Source organism: Hemicordylus capensis, chromosome 3 (assembly GCF_027244095.1).
Source record: "Hemicordylus capensis ecotype Gifberg chromosome 3, rHemCap1.1.pri, whole genome shotgun sequence".
In the NCBI taxonomy this organism is placed as follows: domain Eukaryota; kingdom Metazoa; phylum Chordata; class Lepidosauria; order Squamata; family Cordylidae; genus Hemicordylus; species Hemicordylus capensis.
Window position 1 is genome coordinate 16,057,064 of NC_069659.1, and position 19,239 is coordinate 16,076,302.

Below are 19,239 nucleotides of genomic sequence, written 5' to 3' on the forward strand. Positions count from 1 at the left end.
ATGTGGACCAGCTTAAGAGGAAACTTTGTAGTTCTCCAGAACTCTTTACCATGCTAGAGCCCTATTCACATATTCTGTTCAAGGCACATTACTACCTGTGTACAGTATAGTACATGGTAAGGAGAGGAGAGCTGGTCTTGTGGTAGCAAGCATGACTTGTCCTCTTAACTAAGCAGGGTCTGCCCTGGTTGCATATGAATGGGACACTAGAAGTGTGAGCACTGCAAGATATTCCCCTCAGGGGATGGAGCTGCTCTGGGAAGAGCAGAATGTATCAAGTTCCCTCTCTGGCTTCTCCAAGATAGGGCTGAGAGAGATTCCTGCCTGCAACCTTGGAGAAGCCACTGCCAGTCTGTGAAGACAATACTGAGCTAGATAGACCACTGGTCTGACTCAGTATATAGCATCTTCCTATGTTCCTACGTTATGTTCAACGCATGCACAGCAGCACTACTACTATTACAAATGTTTATATACCGCTTTCCAACAAAAGTTCTCAAAGCAGTTTAGATGAAGGAAGGAAGGAAGGAAGGAAGGAAGGAAGGAAGGAAGGAAGGAAGGAAGGAAGGAAGGTTTCTGTCCCAAAAGGGCTCATGGTCTAAAAAGAAACAGAAGGTAGAAACCAGCAACAGGCCTTGATGGGATGCTGCTGTGCTGGGTGAACTGGGCCAGTTGCTCTCCCCCTGCTAAATCTAAGAGAATCACCACTTTAAAAGGTTCCTCTTCTGCTCAGTTAGCAGGTGTACTGTGCATCTGAGGGGGGCCCATATCCAGGTTCACTTTCAAAGTGAATGAATGTATAGTCATTCACACAAAAACATGTACATGTGGATAGGTACCTGTTAATACACAGACAATGTCATATCTAAATAGGGCTCAGATGTTGAGCAAATCTAACTCCACTATCAGATTCTATAAACTGCAGTGCAGACCATCAGGGAACTTCTAGCATGCCCCGTCCCATGCTTCCCGTCCTTTTACTTAACATCCAGTTTCACGAAGTGTTCCAGAGAACGCAAAAGCTTGCCACTTACAGCTTTGTGACACTTAGGTTGGTCCCAGGAAAACAATTACCCTGTCTGGATGTTGATTATGCTGTTGTTGTACCAGCAAACAAGTACATGTCAGAATTCTGCATAACTGGTTGTTTTGAAGAGTGCTTTATTTATATCAGACTATCAAAACATTTGTAGGCCTGCCCAGGAGGATGAAGAATAGTGGGGGTGGACATGAATTTTAATGTTTATTTTTAATATTTCTCACAGGAATGATTAACTCTTCAGGGAGATACTCCGCCGCCAAAATAATATGGGAAGTGGTATCTCAGCTCTTGCATGGTGGAGCTTTTGCCAGATATTCAGTTCCTTAGTTACTTTGGCCCCATTAAATGGATCTCTAGGGTATTCTTCTAAAAGCCTGGGAAAATTGTACATACAAACACTGAGAGACTGGGGTCTGTACAGTGAGTTTTGTTTGAGAAATAAAATGTGTTATTCATTAGCCAAGACTGAAGCCTTGTCCTTAGTGAGGTGGTAAATCCATGCTTGGGCTGTACCACTTCAGACTGCAGGCAAGGTTTCACCTGGCTGAATGCTCTCCCATACGAAATCATCATCATCATCATCATCATCATCATCATCATCATCATCATCATCTATGAACAATATGGTGAGACGTAACTTTAATAAACCTATACCGGATCGGTCGTCGGCGTCGCCCGGGTCAACAAGGACTGCGCCAGGTGCTGGAGTCCCTGGACATCTGGTGGCAAGTGGGCAACAGGACTCAGGATCTTCAGTTGAGCAACCAGGGCTGGAGACTGCAAGGTTACTGGAAGAAACATCGCTTAAACGGAAAAAATATACGAAAAATGCCAACAAGGAAATAATGATCTGTTATTACAAGTCTAGTCCAACTAGAAGAGGTTATTTAAAAAGAATGTACCAAATTTGGAAAGAGAAGCATCCAGATACAGAAATAACAGAACAAAGGCTAGCAGACCAGAGAAGATACATAATAAGAAATAAAGTATTCACAGGAGTTGAGCTGGAAGAACTGCAAAGAGTAACACAGGCTCAAGATATGGAAGAAGAATTACCACCAATTGAAGATGTTGCTCAGGCGCAGGTGGAGGAGGTGTTGGAAATAGAGGATGCCACTGTTGTTGAACTGTTTCAAAATCAAAACCAGGCAACCTCCCCTTTGCCTTCACCTCAAAAACCTGAATGCCGTTTAACAGAAAATCAACAAGAACTAAAGCAAAAAATAACTGAGCACATGAACCAAACAACCACCAGAGTTTGACTTCCAGCTCTAAAAACAGTTGCCAAAAAACAACTTGCTCAGGCATTAAAAGATATCAATGCTGCACTTGCAGAAATAACAACCAAGAATTTGCAAGAAACAAACCAACTAATGTACAGTGCAGCAACAATAACAACACAAGAGCTCGGATATAAGATCAGTAGACCTGTAAAAAAAGAAAGCAGTACATCACCTAAATGGAAGATTAGATTAGAAAATAAAATCTCCAGGCTTAGATCAGATGCTAGTAAATTGAAAGATGTGAAAGACAAGAAGCTGAAGAATGAAAACACCAAACAGTATCTGATCCAAAAATACCACCTAGATTCCAAGGAAAATTAGAGAAGTCCTGGAAATAATAAAGCAGCAAATAACAGCAGTGTCAAAGAAGATTAGCAGGTATGAAGCCAGAATTACACAACACAGGCAGAATCTCCAATTCCAGTCGAATCAGAGACGTTTCTACCAAAGCATAGAAGGAGAAACTGCGAGAAACGTAGAAACACCAAATAAAGAAGAAACAGTGCAATTCTGGGGAAAATTATGGGACAATCCAACAGATTATAATAAAAAAGCAGGCTGGATGAAAGAGGTCAAAAAATGTAACCAACAAATGCAAGATCTAATAATAACACCAGAATTAATAAGTGAAAGAGCAAAGAAAATTAAAAATTGGACTGCGCCAGGCGACGATGAACTGCATGGCTTTTGGCTTAAACACCTAACAAGCCTTCATAAACAACTATCAAAACAGTGCAATCACATTATGCAAGGAGGTGATATTGAACAATGGCTAACAACTGGGAAAAGTCGTCTCATCATGAAAGACCCAGCAAAAGGTACAGTTCCAAGTAATTATAGACCGATCACCTGCCTGCCAACCATGTTCAAATTATTAACTGGAATAATAGCAGATGAAGTGATGCAACACTTTATTAACTAACAAACAGCTTCCAGTTGAACAGAAAGAAAATTGCCCGAACACCAGAGGCACAAAAGACCAGCTGCTGATTGACAAAATGATTTTAGAAAATTGAAAGAGAAGAAAAACCAATCTAAGTGTTGCATGGATTGACTACAAGAAAGCCTTTGATTCATTGCCTCACACATGGATCCTAAAATGTTTAGAAACAACTGGTGTCAGCAAAAACATTCAGATATTTATAAAAAAAGCAATGAGCATGTGGAGTACACAGTTAACAATCAATGGTGAGACACTTGGACAGGTTAGCATTAGAAGAGGCATTTTCCAGGGGGACTCACTATCCCCTCTGTTGTTTGTAATCGCCATGACTCCACTTTCACAAATACTAAACAAAACAGGCCTGGGATACCAAACATCTAAAACATCGAGTAAAATCAACCATCTGCTGTACATGGATGATCTGAAGTTGTATGGAAAGTCCCAGTCAGAAATCGAATCGCTGCTAAACACTGTCCGTATATTCAGTAGTGATATAGCAGTGGAGTTTGGACTAGACAAGTGTGCTGCATTAATAATGAACAGAGGAAAAATAAGAAAAACAGAAGGAACAGAACTGCCCAATGGAAGCAAGATCAAGAACCTGGAAGAGAAAGAACATTACAAATACTTGGGCATTCTCCAGGCTGATAACATCGCACACACTGAAGTTAAAAGAAAAATTGGAAGTGAATACATCAGGAGACTTAGAAAAATCCTAAAGTTCAAACTCAATGGCGGGAACACCATACAAGCCATAAACACCTGGTCAACACCTGTTATCAGATACACTGCCGGAATAATAGACTGGACCCAGGCAGAGCTAGAGACGCTGGATCGTAAGACCAGGAAAATCATGACCATCAATCATGCTCTACACCCCCGCAGTGATGTAGATAGGCTCTACCTCCCTCGCAGCTCAGGTGGAAGAGGAATGCTGCAAGTCCATCAAACAGTAGAGGAGGAGAAAAGAGGCCTTGAAGAATGGACAGTGAAGAAGATGCACTTCAAATGGTCAAAAACGAGAAACTATTCAACACCAATGAAAGAAAGCAGGCCTACAAGAAAGAACAAGTCAAGAACCGAGCAGAAAAATGGAAAAATAAGCCCCTGCATGGTCAATATTTGCACAATATAAGTGGAAAATCAGACATCACCATGACCTGGCAATGGCTTAAGAATGGCAACTTGAAGAAAGAAATAGAAGGTTTAATGTTGGCTGCACAAGAACAGGCACTAAGAACAAATGCAATAAGAGCAAAAGTAGAAAAATCAACAACAAACAGCAGGTGCTGCCTTTGTAAAGAAGCAGATGAAACAGTGGACCACCTAATCAGCTGTTGTAAAAAGATTGCACAGACTGACTACAAACAAAGGCATGACAAGGTAGCAGGGATGATACACTGGAACATCTGCAAAAATACAAGCTACCTGTGGCCAAAAATTGGTGGGACCATAAAACTGAAAAAGTTGAAGAAAATGAAAATGTAAAAATATTATGGAACTTCCGACTACAAACAGACAAACATTTGCCACACAATACACCAGATATAACTGTAGTCGAGAAGAAAGAAAAACAAGTCAAAATAATCGACATAGCAGTACCAGGAGATAGCAGAATAGAAGAAAAAGAAATAGAAAAAAATCACCAAATACAAAGATCTACAAATTGAAATTGAAAGGCTGTGGCAGAAAAAGACCAAAATAATCCCAGTGGTAATTGGCGCCCTAGGTGCAATTACAAAAGACCTTGAAGAGCACCTCAACAGCATGGGGGCCACAGAAATCACCATCAGCCAATTACAAAAAACAGCTTTACTGGGAACAGCCTATATTCTGCGACGATATCTATAACAATTGACAATAAAATTCAGCCATCCCAGGTCCTTGGGAAGGACTTGATGACTGGATAAAACAAACCAGTCAATAACACCTGTCTGACTGTGTAAACAAGAAATAATAATAATAATAATAAAAACAGAGGGTTTAATACTGGCTGCACAAGAACAGGCACTAAGAACAAATGCAATAAGGGCAAAAGTAGAAAAATCCACAACAAACAGCAAGTGCCGCCTTTGTAAAGATGCAGATGAAACAGTGGACCACCTAATCAGCTGTTGTAAAAAGATCACACAGACTGACTACAAACAAAGGCATGACAAGGTAGCAGGGATGATACACTGGAACATCTGCAAAAAATACAAGCTACCTGTGGCCAAAAATTGGTGGGACCATAAAACTGAAAAAGTTGTCGAAAATGAAGATGCAAAAATATCATGGGACTTCTGACTACAAATAGACAAACATCTGCCACATAATACACCAGATATAACTGTAGTAGAGAAGAAAGAAAAACAAGTTAAAATAATCGACATAGCAATACCAGGAGATAGCAGAATAGAAGAAAAAGAAATAGAAAAAATCACCAAATACAAAGATCTACAAATTGAAATTGAAAGGCTGTGGCAGAAAAAGACCAAAATAATCCCAGTGGTAATTGGTGCCCTAGGTGCAATTCCAAAACAACTTGAAGAGCACCTCAACACCATAGGGGCCACAGAAATCACCATCAGCCAAGTACAAAAAGGAACTTTAATGGGAACAGCCTATATTCTGCAACGATATCTATAATAACAGCAACAACACTGATAATAAAATTCAGCCATCCCAGGTCCTTGGGAAGAACTCGATGTCTGGATAAAACAAAGCAGTCAATAAAACCTGTCTGACTGTGTAAATAAATAAATAAATAAATAAATAAATAAATAAATAAATAAATCTATGTGTAGAAAACTAGATGACAGGGAAGTGGGCTTTATCCCTGATGGGCTTTTGACACACAATTAAATGTTTTGTATGGAGGAGCACATGAATCCACCACCTGCAGTCTGAAATGGTACAGCCCAGGTATGGGTTTACCACCTCACTGAGAACTAGGTCTGAAATGAAAAGGATGAAGGGAAGGGCTGTAGCAGCAGAGTCTATGCTTTGCATGCAGGCAGTGCCAGGTTCAATTCTTACATAGGAACATAGGAACCTGCCTTCTACAGAGTCAGATCATTCATTGGTCCACCTAGCTCAGTATTGTCTGCACTGGCTGGCAGCAGCTCCACAGGGTTTCAAGTTGAAGTCTTTCCCAGCCCTACCTGGAGATGCCAGGAACTGAACCTGGCACCCTTTGCATGCAGAGCAGATGCTCTATCACTGAATTACACACAGTCCCAGCCCCCAGACCCAAGCTGCAACCCCATCCCCTTTCTCTAAGGGGCATCCTCAAGTGGAGCTGGAGAAGATCACTGCCTAAATCCTTGGATAGTCACTGCCCATCAGTGCAGACAACAATAACTTAAACTGAATGATAGTCTGAATCGATACAAGGCAGCTTCATATGTATCTTAGCCTACTAGTGTTTGGGATGGAGAATCTGGAACCCTTTTGGACAGGAGTTCAAAAACTCTGAATACTGGGGTCCATGGAGTAGGTCTAGGTGGTCTATGAAAAAATGAAATATATAATTGAAAGTAGCTCCTCATAAACATTTTTTTTAAATAATTAGATACAGTACATCCTGATGGCTTTTTGGAAACAACTAAAGACACATCTCTCCAGCCAAGCTTTTTAGCTGAAGTTTTAGCTGATCTCTTTAGTTGAATTCTATTGATTGTTCTAACTTTACATTTTATATATGTTTTAAATGAGTTAGTTTTTTGGTTTGTTTCATTATTGTAAACCACCTAGAGACTTTGGTAGTGGGCGGTATATAAATATGTTAAATAAATAAATGAACCCTTTATTTTTCTTGCATTTTATTTATGCCTTCACTGTTGACATGAGACTTGTGTGAATGGAGGTCCATGGGCAATACTTGAGGATCTGGGGCATCTGTAGGTGCAAAAGGCTTAAGAACCCCTGATTTAAGAAGAAGAATTCACTGGATTATCAGGAAAGCAGAGAACCATGAAAAGACAAGATGATAATTGCCGTGGCAAGGATATAGAGCTGATATTGATTGATTGATTAATTGATTAGATTTCTATACCACCCTTCTAAAAATTTCTCAGAGAAACAACAAATAAATAAGAAGGAACCCTGTCCCCACGGCTCACAGTCTAGAAAGAAACACAAGACATACACCAGCAACCATCACTAGAGCTACTGTGCTGGGGGTGGATAGGGCCAGTTACTCTCCCCCTGCTAAATAAAGAGAATCACCATGTTAAAAGGTGCCTCTTTGCCAAGTTAGCAAGGGATGGTTTTAAGAAGGGCTTAGATAAATTCATGGAGGACAAGTCTATCAATGGCTACTAGTGTGAGGGTTATAGGTCACTTCCAGCCTCAGAGGCAAGATGCCTCTAGAACCCAGTTGCAGGGGAGCAACCGCAGGAGAGAGGGCATGCCCTCAGCTCTAGCCTGTGGGCTTTCCAGACACATCTGGTGGTGGGCTAGCCACTGTGTGAAACATGATGCTGCACTGGATGGGCCTTGGGCTTGAGACAGAAGGGTTGTTCTTATCAGCTTCAGTCACAGAGCTGGAGTGGGGCTTGGTGATGGTCAGGTACCAGAGAATCAAGCCTTCTGTTGGAATTACCAACAAGCCAAGATGATGATGATGATGATGATGATGATGATTACATTTATATTCCACTCTTCCTCCAAGGAGCCCAGAGTGGTGTACGACATACTTGAGTTTCTCTTTCACAACACCCCTGTGAAGTAGGTTAGGCTGAGAGAGAAGTGACTGGCCCAGAGTCACTCAGCTAGTTTCATGGCTGAATGGGGATTTGAACTCGGGTCTCCCTGGTCCTAGTCCAGCACTCTAACCACTACACCACGCTGGCTCTCAAGATAGTGCCTGAGGGTAAACTGATGGGGGCAGGAAAAAGAAAATGGGCCAGCATATAGCTTCTACATGCTTTAATGTTGCCTCAACACCTTTATCTTATTTCCCAATGCAACTTTGTGTGATGCCATAACCCATGAGATGACCTGAGAAAAAAGGCTTCAGAATAGACGAGGGATGTTGGCGGTAAGGAGCGCCAGGCCTCCTCCAGTCTCATCTGCTAATCAGCTTTGTTTGTTTGTTTATCTATCTAACATATATTTCCATACTGCCTGACATGTGTATCCCTAGGCAGTATACATTAAATACAACAAATATAAAAACAGGATAAAATGTTTAAAACAATTTTATGATATAAAACCAATTAAAATTAATTAAAAGTCTGGAAAAATAGGTGTATCTTAAGGGTATTTTTTTTAAAAAAAAAACTGCCAGAGATGGAACAATTCTGATTTTAACAGGGAGTGCATTCTAGAGCCCTGGGTCTCAAGTAACCACCAAAGGAGCCAGTGGTAGCTGTAACCGGACCTCCTCAGGTGATCCTTATAGGCGGGAACATTCATGACACAGGAGGTGCTCTCTTAAATCCCTTGGACCCAAGCTGTTGAGGGCTATATAGGCAATAACCAGCACTTTGTATTTCACTCAGAAACCTATCAGCAGTCATTGCAGTTCTTTTAAGATTGGTGTTATATGGTCTCTTCAGGTTATTCCGGAGACTAGTTTGGCTGGCCGCATTCTGCACCAGCTGTAGTTTCTGGACTACATACAGAGGCAGCCCAACGTAGAATGCATTACAGTAGTCAAGCCTGGAGGTTACCAGCATACTACCACTGTTTTAAGGTCACCTTCCTCCAGAAATGAGCGTAGCTGACATATCAGTCAAAGCAGATAAAATTTGCCACTGGCAGTTGCCTCATTCTGAGAGATGTGAGAGAGTTTTGGATCTAGGAGCACTCTCAAGCTACGTACTTGTTCTTTCTAGGGGAGTGTAACTCCATCCAGAACAGGCAGATCTAAACCATCTCTCGATTTCTGAACCCCCACAGTCAGTACCTCTGTTTTTATTTGGATTTAATTTCAGCTTGTTATCCTGCATCCAGCCCATTACCACCTCCAGGCAGACATTTAGGGAAGTTATGCCATTACTTGATGGAGTTGATATGGAGAAATAGATTTGGGCAAATCTGAGCAAAGAGGCATCTTTTTAAAGTGTGATGCCATAACCCACGAGATGACCTAAGAGAAAAGGCTGCAGAATAGACAATCAGGGGGAGAGCAACTGGCCCTATCCAACCCCTGCACAGCATCCTTACAGTGGCTGTTCTTTTTAGATTGTGAGCCCTTTGGGGACAGGAATTCATCTTTATTTGTTTTTATTTCTCTGTGTAAACCGCTTTGGGAGCTTTTGCTGAAAAGCGGTATATAAATGTAGTAGTAGTAGTAATAGGTGTCATCAGCATATTGATAACACCCTGCATCAGATTTCCTGATAATCTCTCCTAGGTAGATGTTAAAAAGCATTCACAATAAAATGGAGCCTTATGGGACTCCAAATAATAGCTCTCACTTTGCAGAGCAACAGTCTCTAAGTGACACCAGCTGGTGTCTGCCCGAGATGTAGGAACAGAACCACTGTAAAACGGTTCCACCTAATCTCAACTCCCTCAGGAGACCCAGAAGGATACCATGGTCAATGGTATTGAAAAGCCACAGAGAGATCAAAAGGATCAGCAGAGTCACATTCCCTCTGCCGATACCCAATTGGAGATCATCCAGCAGGTTGACCAAGGCAATCTCAACCCCATCACCCATGCAAAAGCCAGTTTGAAATGGGTCTAGACAATCTGTTTCCTCCAAGACTGTCTGGATCTGAGAGGCCACCACCTTCTCAATCATCTTGCCCAACCATGGGAGGTTGGAAACAGCTCTATAATTGACTAACTCTGAGTGATCCAATTCAGGTTTCTTTAAGTAAGGTATAATAATAGTCTCTGTAAACAAGACACACCCAGAGGGAAGGGCTGGGAATCTACAGTAGACTAGATCTTCTTGACCTATAAGAAGAGTGGGAGGAGCCAGAGACCGGGGAAGGTCAGAGACCCACTGAGACTGAGGAGGAGATGTTCTTAAGAAGGCAGGAGTGCTGTTGGAAGAAGTTTCCCAGCATCAGGGCAAGTATGCCAAGGATTCCTGCTGGCCAGTTGTCAACAGTCCTTGTGACTGTAACAAGGGACAAAGGTCTGAATATGAGAACATAAGAACAACCCTGCAGAACCAGGCCAAAGACCTATCTAGTCCAGCATCCTGTTTCCCACAGTGGCCCACCAGATGCCTCTGGGAAGCCCACAGGCAAGAAATGAAGGCATGTCCTCTCTCCTGATTCTTCTGCACTGCAACTGTATTTAGAGGCATTCTGCTTCTGAGCCTGGAGGTAGGCTATAGCCACGGAAGACATGAAGACACGTGTGACAAAGCCTTTGTCCCAGATTGACCGAGAAGCACAAGAAGAGAGGCCCTAAGGAGTGACAGAACTCTGTCCTGAATAACTTCAGTAAAAACTTGTTATTTGACAGCTCGGCTTACTTTGTGTTTTTGTTGCTATTATGTTTCCTGATTTAACACCAGCCCATTCGACATCAAGTTACCCCCTTGAGGGGACTTGAATTTTTTAACAATGTCTCATAGCAATGAGTTCCACAGATCAACATTGTAGGGAAAAGGGCTTCCGGTTCCTGGTGCTTGAGTAATACCTCTTACATTTGTGCTCCTAGAGCTCTTCCATTATGTGTAGAAGGAGGTAGGTTGATAGGCTTATAAAGAATGGAGTAAATGTTTTTGTCATTTTGGTTGTTTCACAACATTCAGTTATTTGGGGGCGGGGGGGACAAAGTATTTTGCTGGTTTTCAAAAGTGGAAAAAGTTATGTTTAACTGAGAGAGAGAAAAAACCCCTTCACAATATCTTTATAAGAAAGGATACACATTTATTGTTGGAGAAAATCCAGTTTTCTACCAAACTGCAGGATATTACTGTGAATAACAATTCAGCCCTTATTTATTTTGGAAAAATGACATCTGGAAAATGGGAATGGCTCCAGTTAATTCCCTTACCTTGAAATATCAGTAGACACAAGGGTATTTTGAGATCATGTTCTACTTTTAAAAGAGAGAGAGAAAAGAACAAACAACATATAGAGTCACATGCTGTTAAAACTACCTTCCAATAATGTGAAAGGTCTTTGGTGCTTAATGCTATAATTTGGAGGAAATCGGAGGAGAGGCTGAAATCCTGTACTTAATATTAGCACTGCTGATGCATCACTTCAATTCATAGATATGGGAGTGAGAGGAGAAGAGAGCTGGTCTTGTGGTAGCAAGCATGATTTGTCCCCTTAGCTAAGCAAGGTCTGCCCTGGTTAGCATTTGAATGGGAGACTTGATGTGTGAGCACTGTAAGATATTCCCCTTAGGGGACAGAGCCGCTCTGGGAAGAGCAGAAGGTTCCAAGTTCCCTCTCTGGCATCTCCAAGATAGGGCTGAGAGAGAAGCCGCTGCCAGTCTGTGTAGACAATACTGAGCTAGATGGACCTATGGTCTGACTCATTATATGACCACTTCCTATGTTCCTATGATACATGGGCCAAAGCTATGCCTTCCTTTGTACTGCATAGGTTATCTACACTCAGTTCCACACATCTGGACATTGAGAGGGTAGGCAGAAAGTAGAGGGGAATCTGAACTAGTGTCCAAGGGCTCCTGACTGGTGGTACTCCAGATTTTGATGAACTACAACTCACATCATCCCCAGGCACAATAAATTGTAGCTGGGGATGATGGGAGTTGTAGTTCAGGAACATCATGGGCAACTGTGCCCCTGTTGGCTGGGGGGAGGGGGGAGGAACACAAAAGGAGAGATTTTCAAATTCAAAATGTATTCAAAGGGACTGGGAGGCACAGAGAGAGAGAGAGAGAGCCTTTATATTGCTGCCTCTTTTGAAGAAGAGGATACATCAGGACAGGAGGGAGGAACATTTGAGCCAGTGTGGTATAGTGGTTGGAATGCTGGAGTAGGACCGGGGAGACCCAAGTTCAAATCCCCATTCAGCCATGAAACTCACTGGGTGACTCTGGGCCAGTCATGTATCTCTCAGCCTACCTTCCTCACAGGGTTGTTGTGAGGATAAACATAACCCTGTACACTGCTCTGGGCTCCTTGGAGGAAGAGCAAGATATAAATGCAAATAAATAAATAAACATACATACATACCAATTATGAAATGATTTGCAGTACCTCAGCAAGGGTTTTTGATCCCAGCTATTTAATAATGGGCAAGTTGTAGCTCTTTGAACCTCAACTTTACCCAGCTGTAAAACTGGACTTCATACTTAATGCAACACAATATGCTATTCCTTAAAAACTGCAAAAACAAATGGATAGTTATCCGCCATGACTGACCTTGGGCTAGTCAGTTATCTTCCAGCCTCAGTGTTCCCCATCTGTAAAAGATGAGGATTAATTGGTTACTTTTGACCAGCTCCATTGGCCAGGTGTACACACACATGTTCCATGCATGTTAATCCACACACATGTTCTGTACGTATGTACCGTTAATTCACACATATATTAAATGCTTTTACAGGAGTAGTCCTCCTCTCTGGGAGGAGAGCTGGTCTTGTGATAGCAAGCATGGATTGCCCTCTTTGCTAAGCAGGGTCTGCCCTGGCTGCATTTGAATGGGAGACTAGATGTGTGAGCACTGTAAGAAATTCCCCTTAGGGGATGGAGCTGCTTTGGGAAGAGCACCTGCATGCTTTCATACAGAAGTTCCCAAGTTCCCTCCCTGGCATCTCCAACTGCCTAGAGCCTTTGGAGTCAGGCGGTACATTAACTAACTAACTAACTAACTAACTAACTAAAAATAAAGATAGGGTTGAGAGAGACTCTTGCCTGTAACCTTGGAGAAGTCACTGCTAGTCTGTGTAGAGCTGTAGACAATACTGAACTAGATGGACCAATGTTCTAACTCAGCATATGGCAGCTGCCTATGTTCCTATGTACCCTGCATTTCAGAGGGCCTGCACCCAAGTTCACTTTTTAAATGAATGCATGCATAGTCATCTACATTAAAAACATGTGCATGTATACAGATACCTGTATGCATAGACTGCATAATGGATGAACAAAGCCTGTGTATTGCTGATGGAACTGCCTCGGGGATTGGTCGACACCTCCAGGTTGGGTGAATGTGGGGAATTTAGCTCCAAAGGGGAGACAGTTCCAAGCAGTTTTAATTTGTGCAAGTGTCTGAACTCAAGAAAATCGTCTTGAGAGAGAGGTTTTAATTAACAAAAGCAGTTTGAAAGAAAAATAATAAAAGTAGTAAGACTAAGTTACTAGGTAGCTCTGGTGTGAATCACCTATTGTATTCAAGGCTGATTGTGAGGACAATTGGAGTGTGCAGGTGCGTCCTAGAGTCTCCTGATCTGGGAAGGGCTCCCCAATAGTTTTATCAAAAGTTTTGATGGGCATCTTTTCACTAACTCATCCCGATTGCAACAGAGTCTGCTGTTGCACTTGTCTGATCTGCCTTCCCTTCCTAGTCTAATTGCTTCGTTAGCATCAGATGTTATCTCTCTTGAGAGAGGATGAGGGGAGTTTAGATTTCATTCCAAGGCCAATATGACCTCAAATGCCAGACACTCACAGTAGCTAGTTCTGGAGTGTGTGTGTTTGTGTGTTAGGATCCAGCTCCTATTTTTGTAGATACCGAAACCAATCCCTCCCATGTTAATTATTTGCTTTCTGATCTGATCAGAAGGAGGAGATAACAACTAATGTCGCAAAGTTCTGTGTGGTGTCTAGGAAAGTTAGGCATCAGATAGTAGACCAGCTTGTGTAACTTGGGGTTTATTTGGGACATTATACCAAACTACTGTAAGCACTTATTTGTACATATGTTTTGAATGCTGGTCTTTGACCATAAATAAACTTGACTTGACTTGACTAGTTCTGGAGTGTGCTTAGCTGGAGCCCCCCAAAGAAAGAAGGAGTGTGAATCTAATCCCCTTTCTAATTTGTGGTGCTTGTAGCCAAATCTGGGGGCGACCAGTCCACTGCCAACTAAACAACTTGTCCCCATGTATAACATAGACTGGGAGCTCACTTTGTGATGCAGCTCCTGAGCATAACCAAAGTGCAATCTCCATGCCTCCTCTTATGCTCAGGAGCTGTGACGAAGCTCCTGAGCATAACCAAAATACAATCTCCATGCCTGGAGATGCAACCAGGGAGGCTTCTGGGAGTGGGCAGAATAAGCTCAGCTGGTAACAGTATGTATGGAAGGATGAAAGATGCAGACAGCAGGAACCAAAGGGCATTATATGCAAAAGGGGTATAGCTATAATTGAATATAAATATCCCAGGGGTATAGCTATAATTGAACAAGGAGGGAGGGAGGGACAAATGGCCCTGGGTCCCTGAGGGAAGGGGACCCACTGGCTGGGCAACAGCTAGTTCCTCACTCTACCCCTTGTCTTTGCCTCACACCAACCTTGCTGAGCCCCAAAAGGTGCATTTACATAGGAAGCTGCCTTATACCGAGTCAGTCCCTTGGTCCATCTAGCTCAGTTTTGAGCTAGACTGGCAGTGGCTTCTCCAAGGTTGCTGCAGGCTGTGGTCTCCTTCAGCCCTATCTTGGAGGCGCCAGGGAGGGAACTTGGGACCTTCTGCATGCAAACACGCAGGTGCTCTTCCCAGACTGACCCCATCCGCTAAGGGGAATATCTTACAGTGCTCACACATGTAGTCTCCCATTCAAATGCAAACCAGGGCAGACCCTGCTTAGCAAAGGGGACAATTCATGTTTGCTACCACAAGACCAACTCTCCTCCATTTCTGTGTAAAGTTCAAAGCACCAACCAATGCACGCAACCAATTGCTATGCAACGGGTGTGTGTGTGTGGTCCAACTTGAGGACCTCCAGCTGCTGTTGGACTACAACTCCCATCATCTCCAGCTGTAAGATGATGAGACTTGCAGTCCAACAGCAGCTGGAGAGTCTTAGGTTGGACACCCTCGCTATGCAACTTGAATACCCATCCCATGATGTGGAGGCTTGATGCTTGCTATATTTATTTACTGGGGGTACAGTTAAGTGTGTGTGTGGAGGGGTAACTATTAATGCTTGCACACATACCTCGTGGGCAGAGGCTGCAGCTATAATGTTCAAAGCAGAGCGATAGCGGATCGCTCTCTCCCTAGTGTTCATAAATCTGTCAGTGCTGCACGCCACCCCCATCACATTCCACAGGATTGCGGCTGCTACTTATACCATGCCTGGTTTGCGCAGGCTTGCATGCATGCTAACCTTCCAGGACTGGCTTGGAGTCTCCAGGATTTGGCATCCAGCTCCAGGTGATTATTAACAACAATCCCAGGAAGTTTACTGAGTGATGTGGGAAATATTGGCTGTCATGCAAACAGACTATGTGACTTATGAGGAGTCCCATTGGAACTAATGGGACAGAGTCATCATGACTAACTTGCCCCATTAATTTCAATGGGTCTCCTTATGACTAATTTAGTCTGCATGTTAGCGGTAAGGAGAGAAAAAATGGGGGGTGGGGGGAAGAAATAACATCCAGGAATAGTTTCAGTCCGAGCAGGCAACCTTAAGAGTCGTGAGCCGTACATACGAGCCTCATGAAACTAATGGGACAGATTAACCATGAGGGAGGAGAGCTGGTCTTGTGGAAGCGAGCATGACTTGTCCCCTTTGCTAAGCAGTGTCTGCCCTGGTTTGCATTTGAATGGCAAACTACATGTGAGCACCGGAAGATATGGGGCCGCTTTGGGAAGAGCCCATCTGCATGCGTGTTCGCATGCAGCAGGTTCCCTCCTCCCTGGCATCTCCAGATAAGGCTGGGAGAGGTGTCCTGCCTGTAACCTTGGAGAAGCCGCTGCCAGGCCTGTGTAGAACAATTCTGAGCCAGATGGACCTATAGTCTGACTCGGTAGTAGGCAGCTTCCCTTTGACTAACTTGCCCCATTCCTTTCAATGTGGGACTCCACATGAGTACTTTTAGTCTGCATGTTAGCCACCAGGGAGAGGGGGAAAAAAGGTGGTGCTGGTGGAAACCAAAACTAAAACCGCGCGCGGAGGAGGGGTGCAGCCCGGGTGGCCCCCAGAGCCGTTAGGCGCCGCGCACGTGCCCAGGGGCTCGCGCCAGCTCCTCCCCGCTCTCGCCGCGCTCGCCCTCTCCACTCCGTGGCCCCGGGGAGAGCGCCTCCGGATTGGCTGAGCCGGCTCACGCGAGCCGAGCCCGGCAACTGAAGCTAAGGCGGCGGGGGTGGGGAGGGGAAGAGAGGAAGAGGTGGCCGAGAGTAACCCCGGCGGCTCGACCCGCCTCGCGCGACCTTTCTCCTGCATTGGCTGTGACGCAGCGTGACGCGCGGCCGTGCCGGTGCCTGTGCTGCTGGCCGGCTTCTGCTGCTGCTGCTCCTCGCTCGCTCGCTCGCACTCACTCACTCTCATCACCCCCCCCAGCCCCCCGTGGAGAGCGGCTGGGCCAAGATGGCGGCGCTGAGCAAGTCCATCCCCCACAGCTGCTACGAGATCGGGCACACCTGGCACCCCCACTGCAGCCGGGCCTTCCTGCACATCACTCAGGGGGCGCTGGGAGAGTCTCTCCGCATCTACGGGACCCTTTACCTGGTGAGACCCTGCGGGGTGGTGGTGGTGGGAGAGCTGCAGGAATTGAAGGCATGAGAGGGGGCAAAGGTGCAGTCGGGGACGGGGCGAGGGGTATCATGGGCTCTCCTGGGGTGGAGATAATTCTGGGGTGGGTTGAAGGGGTGGCTGATGGGGAGGGGGGTGTCCTTTGGGGCAGGGGGATTCTCAGGGCTTGGGGTGGTGGGGAACAATGTTCCCTCCAACAGGGGTTCCCAGATGTTGTTGACTACAACTCCCATAATCCCCAGCTGCAATGGCTTGTCCTGGGGATTATGGGAGTTGTAGTCAACAACATCTGGGAACCCCTGTTGGAGGAAACAATGGTGGGGAAGGAGCAATGAGGCTTGATCAGCCCTAGGAGGGGTGGGGGTGAAGAAGGGGTATAGGAAGCTGGGGTTGACTGTGTGTGTTGGGGAGATAACTTTCAATAATAGGTTTTGAGGGGTCTCTGGAAGGAATAATGAAGAGGGTGCAATTGGTCATTGGAAGACGTGGGAGGAATATGCTACAGAGTGGAGACGGAAGTGTGATGTTTGCAAGAGCAAGAGATATATGGGGGTACAGGTGCCATCAGGCGTAGTACAAGTAGGTAATGGATTCTGGGGTAAGGGGATTGAGGGTGAAGGACTAGGGGAGGGGTACTGAGGGTATATCTAGGTTTTATATCTAATTCTAACAAATTCTGTTTCACTTTTCCTTGAAGTTCAGCCTTGTGTACGTAACTTTTTCAGGTGGTATCTCATCCAGGCACTGCCCAAACCTCCTGCTGGGTCAAGTACTTTCAGGTCATGCATGTTGACCAGTTGTGAGACCGTAAGGGTGTGAGGGAAAGGGAGGGCATATGCAATAAAAACTGAAGGAGGGGCAGTGAGAGGTGTGTATATCTCAACTGCTTACTCCAGTAGTACTGCTTTCATTGTCTCCCCATCTCTGCCCTCGGTATATATAATATCCTCTTACTCTTTCTTTTCTATGCACCACTAGCTCAAGGTCCAGTTATGACCTTTCCTCTTTCCTTGTGTTCTCTTGCTGTAATAATTGACCAGTGTATTCCAACTGCACCCTCAGCCTTTTATGATAGCAGAAGGCTGCAAACTTTTGCTTGACATGCAGCTGCTGAAAGTACAAGAGATATGCTAGGACAAAAAGTTACCAATGTCCTCAGCAGCACCAGTGCAGATTTCTGAGCATCCTCAGCTGTGCTGGCAATTTGGCGGGTGCCTGTGCAAAATAATGCCATCTTAGGCTTTTGAGTGTTTCATTTTTTTAAAGGGATTAGGATGGTTTGGTATTCTTATTTATTTGTTTAATGTTGTTGAATATGCTCTTCAACTTCCAGCTTATCTTTGTCCTTTTTTCATCAGTGGATGTTCAAGGTTCAGCTTCAAGTGAGGGTGCCAACATTAAAAACATTTGGGCTTTATTCAAAGAAGATATGTTGCAATTGCTCGCTGCTAGAACTGGTGTGGTGTAATGGTTAAACTGGGATGGATCACTTCAGCATCAGATTTTAGCAGGAATCAGTTCCAGGCTGTTAGGTTCTGGGACCTGAGCAGTTTATAGAGGAAAAAGGAATAAGATGGATTCTTGTCTCAAAAGGGCTCATGGTCTAAAAAGAAATAGTAGGTAGGAAAGTTGTACAGCCACTGAAAAGATGCTGTGCTGAGTTTGGATGAGGACTGTTGTAAATTATGACATGGCTGTGCTTTAAGATTGTAATAAACTTTTATCTGGGGCACAGCCTGTGGGTGTTGAGCTTTCTGCAACCTTGGAATCTGGCTGCCTCACTTTTGAGTGTTATCACTAATGTAGCATGGTTGGGATTTGTGATGGTGGGTCACACGGTGATGGATGTGCATGAGAATCCAAAGCTCAGTGGAAAAGCTCAGTGGAAAAGCATAGTCAAGCCAGCTTCAAACTTTGGTTATGAATATCAGGTGAATATTGGGCTGAGATGTGTTATCAACATTCTCCATCTGATGTTTCCAGGTTTTGGGACCATAGAAGCGGTGGCAGGAGTGGAAGCATATGCCTATCAGGAACTGGCAACTCTTGCATACTTATTTGCCACCACTGCATGTGAACTTGACCAAAATAAATAAGATGTCAGGCCTAGGAAAGGCCTTTGCCGAAGACTGCCAATCAAAGTAGCCATAGGGATGTGCGAGCCAGCTTGCATTGAACCAGGGTCACCATCGAGCAGGCCCGGTTTGTGTGATCCGAGGTTGAACTGGACTGGCTCCCAAAGTTGGGGGCCTAGGAAAGGCCTCTGCCAGAGGACTGCCAATCAAAGTAGCCATAGGGATTTGCGAGCTGGCTTGCATTTGAGCCAGGCTCACCATCGAGCAGGCCCAGTTTGGGTGATCCGAGGTTGAACCGGACTGGCCCCCAAGGCGGGGT

At 44.3% G+C, this 19,239-nt stretch overlaps 1 protein-coding gene and 1 long non-coding RNA gene across 3 annotated transcripts in view; one reads left to right on the forward strand and one right to left on the reverse strand.

Moving 5' to 3' along the window:
- LOC128351716 (uncharacterized) overlaps positions 1-13,676 on the reverse strand; it is a 33,859-nt gene extending 20,183 nt beyond the window's left edge. The window contains exons 1-2 of the long non-coding RNA XR_008319998.1: positions 13,260-13,676; positions 12,564-12,604 (exon numbers count right to left, since the gene is read on the reverse strand). This is a non-coding gene — a long non-coding RNA (uncharacterized LOC128351716). The remainder of the gene's footprint in view (positions 1-12,563; positions 12,605-13,259) is intronic.
- Positions 13,677-16,371: 2,695 nt separating this feature from the next.
- Positions 16,372-19,239, forward strand: part of TMEM135 (transmembrane protein 135) — a 255,810-nt gene continuing 252,942 nt past the window's right edge. Inside the window, exon 1 of one of the 2 annotated variants that reach the window (XM_053307850.1) lies at positions 16,372-16,821. In XM_053307850.1, coding sequence (XP_053163825.1) covers positions 16,681-16,821 — 141 coding nt within the window. In that variant the 5' untranslated portion in view covers positions 16,372-16,680. Of the gene's footprint in view, positions 16,822-17,289; positions 17,425-19,239 lie in introns of those variants that run through there. The other variant, XM_053307851.1, reaches the window with a different exon arrangement.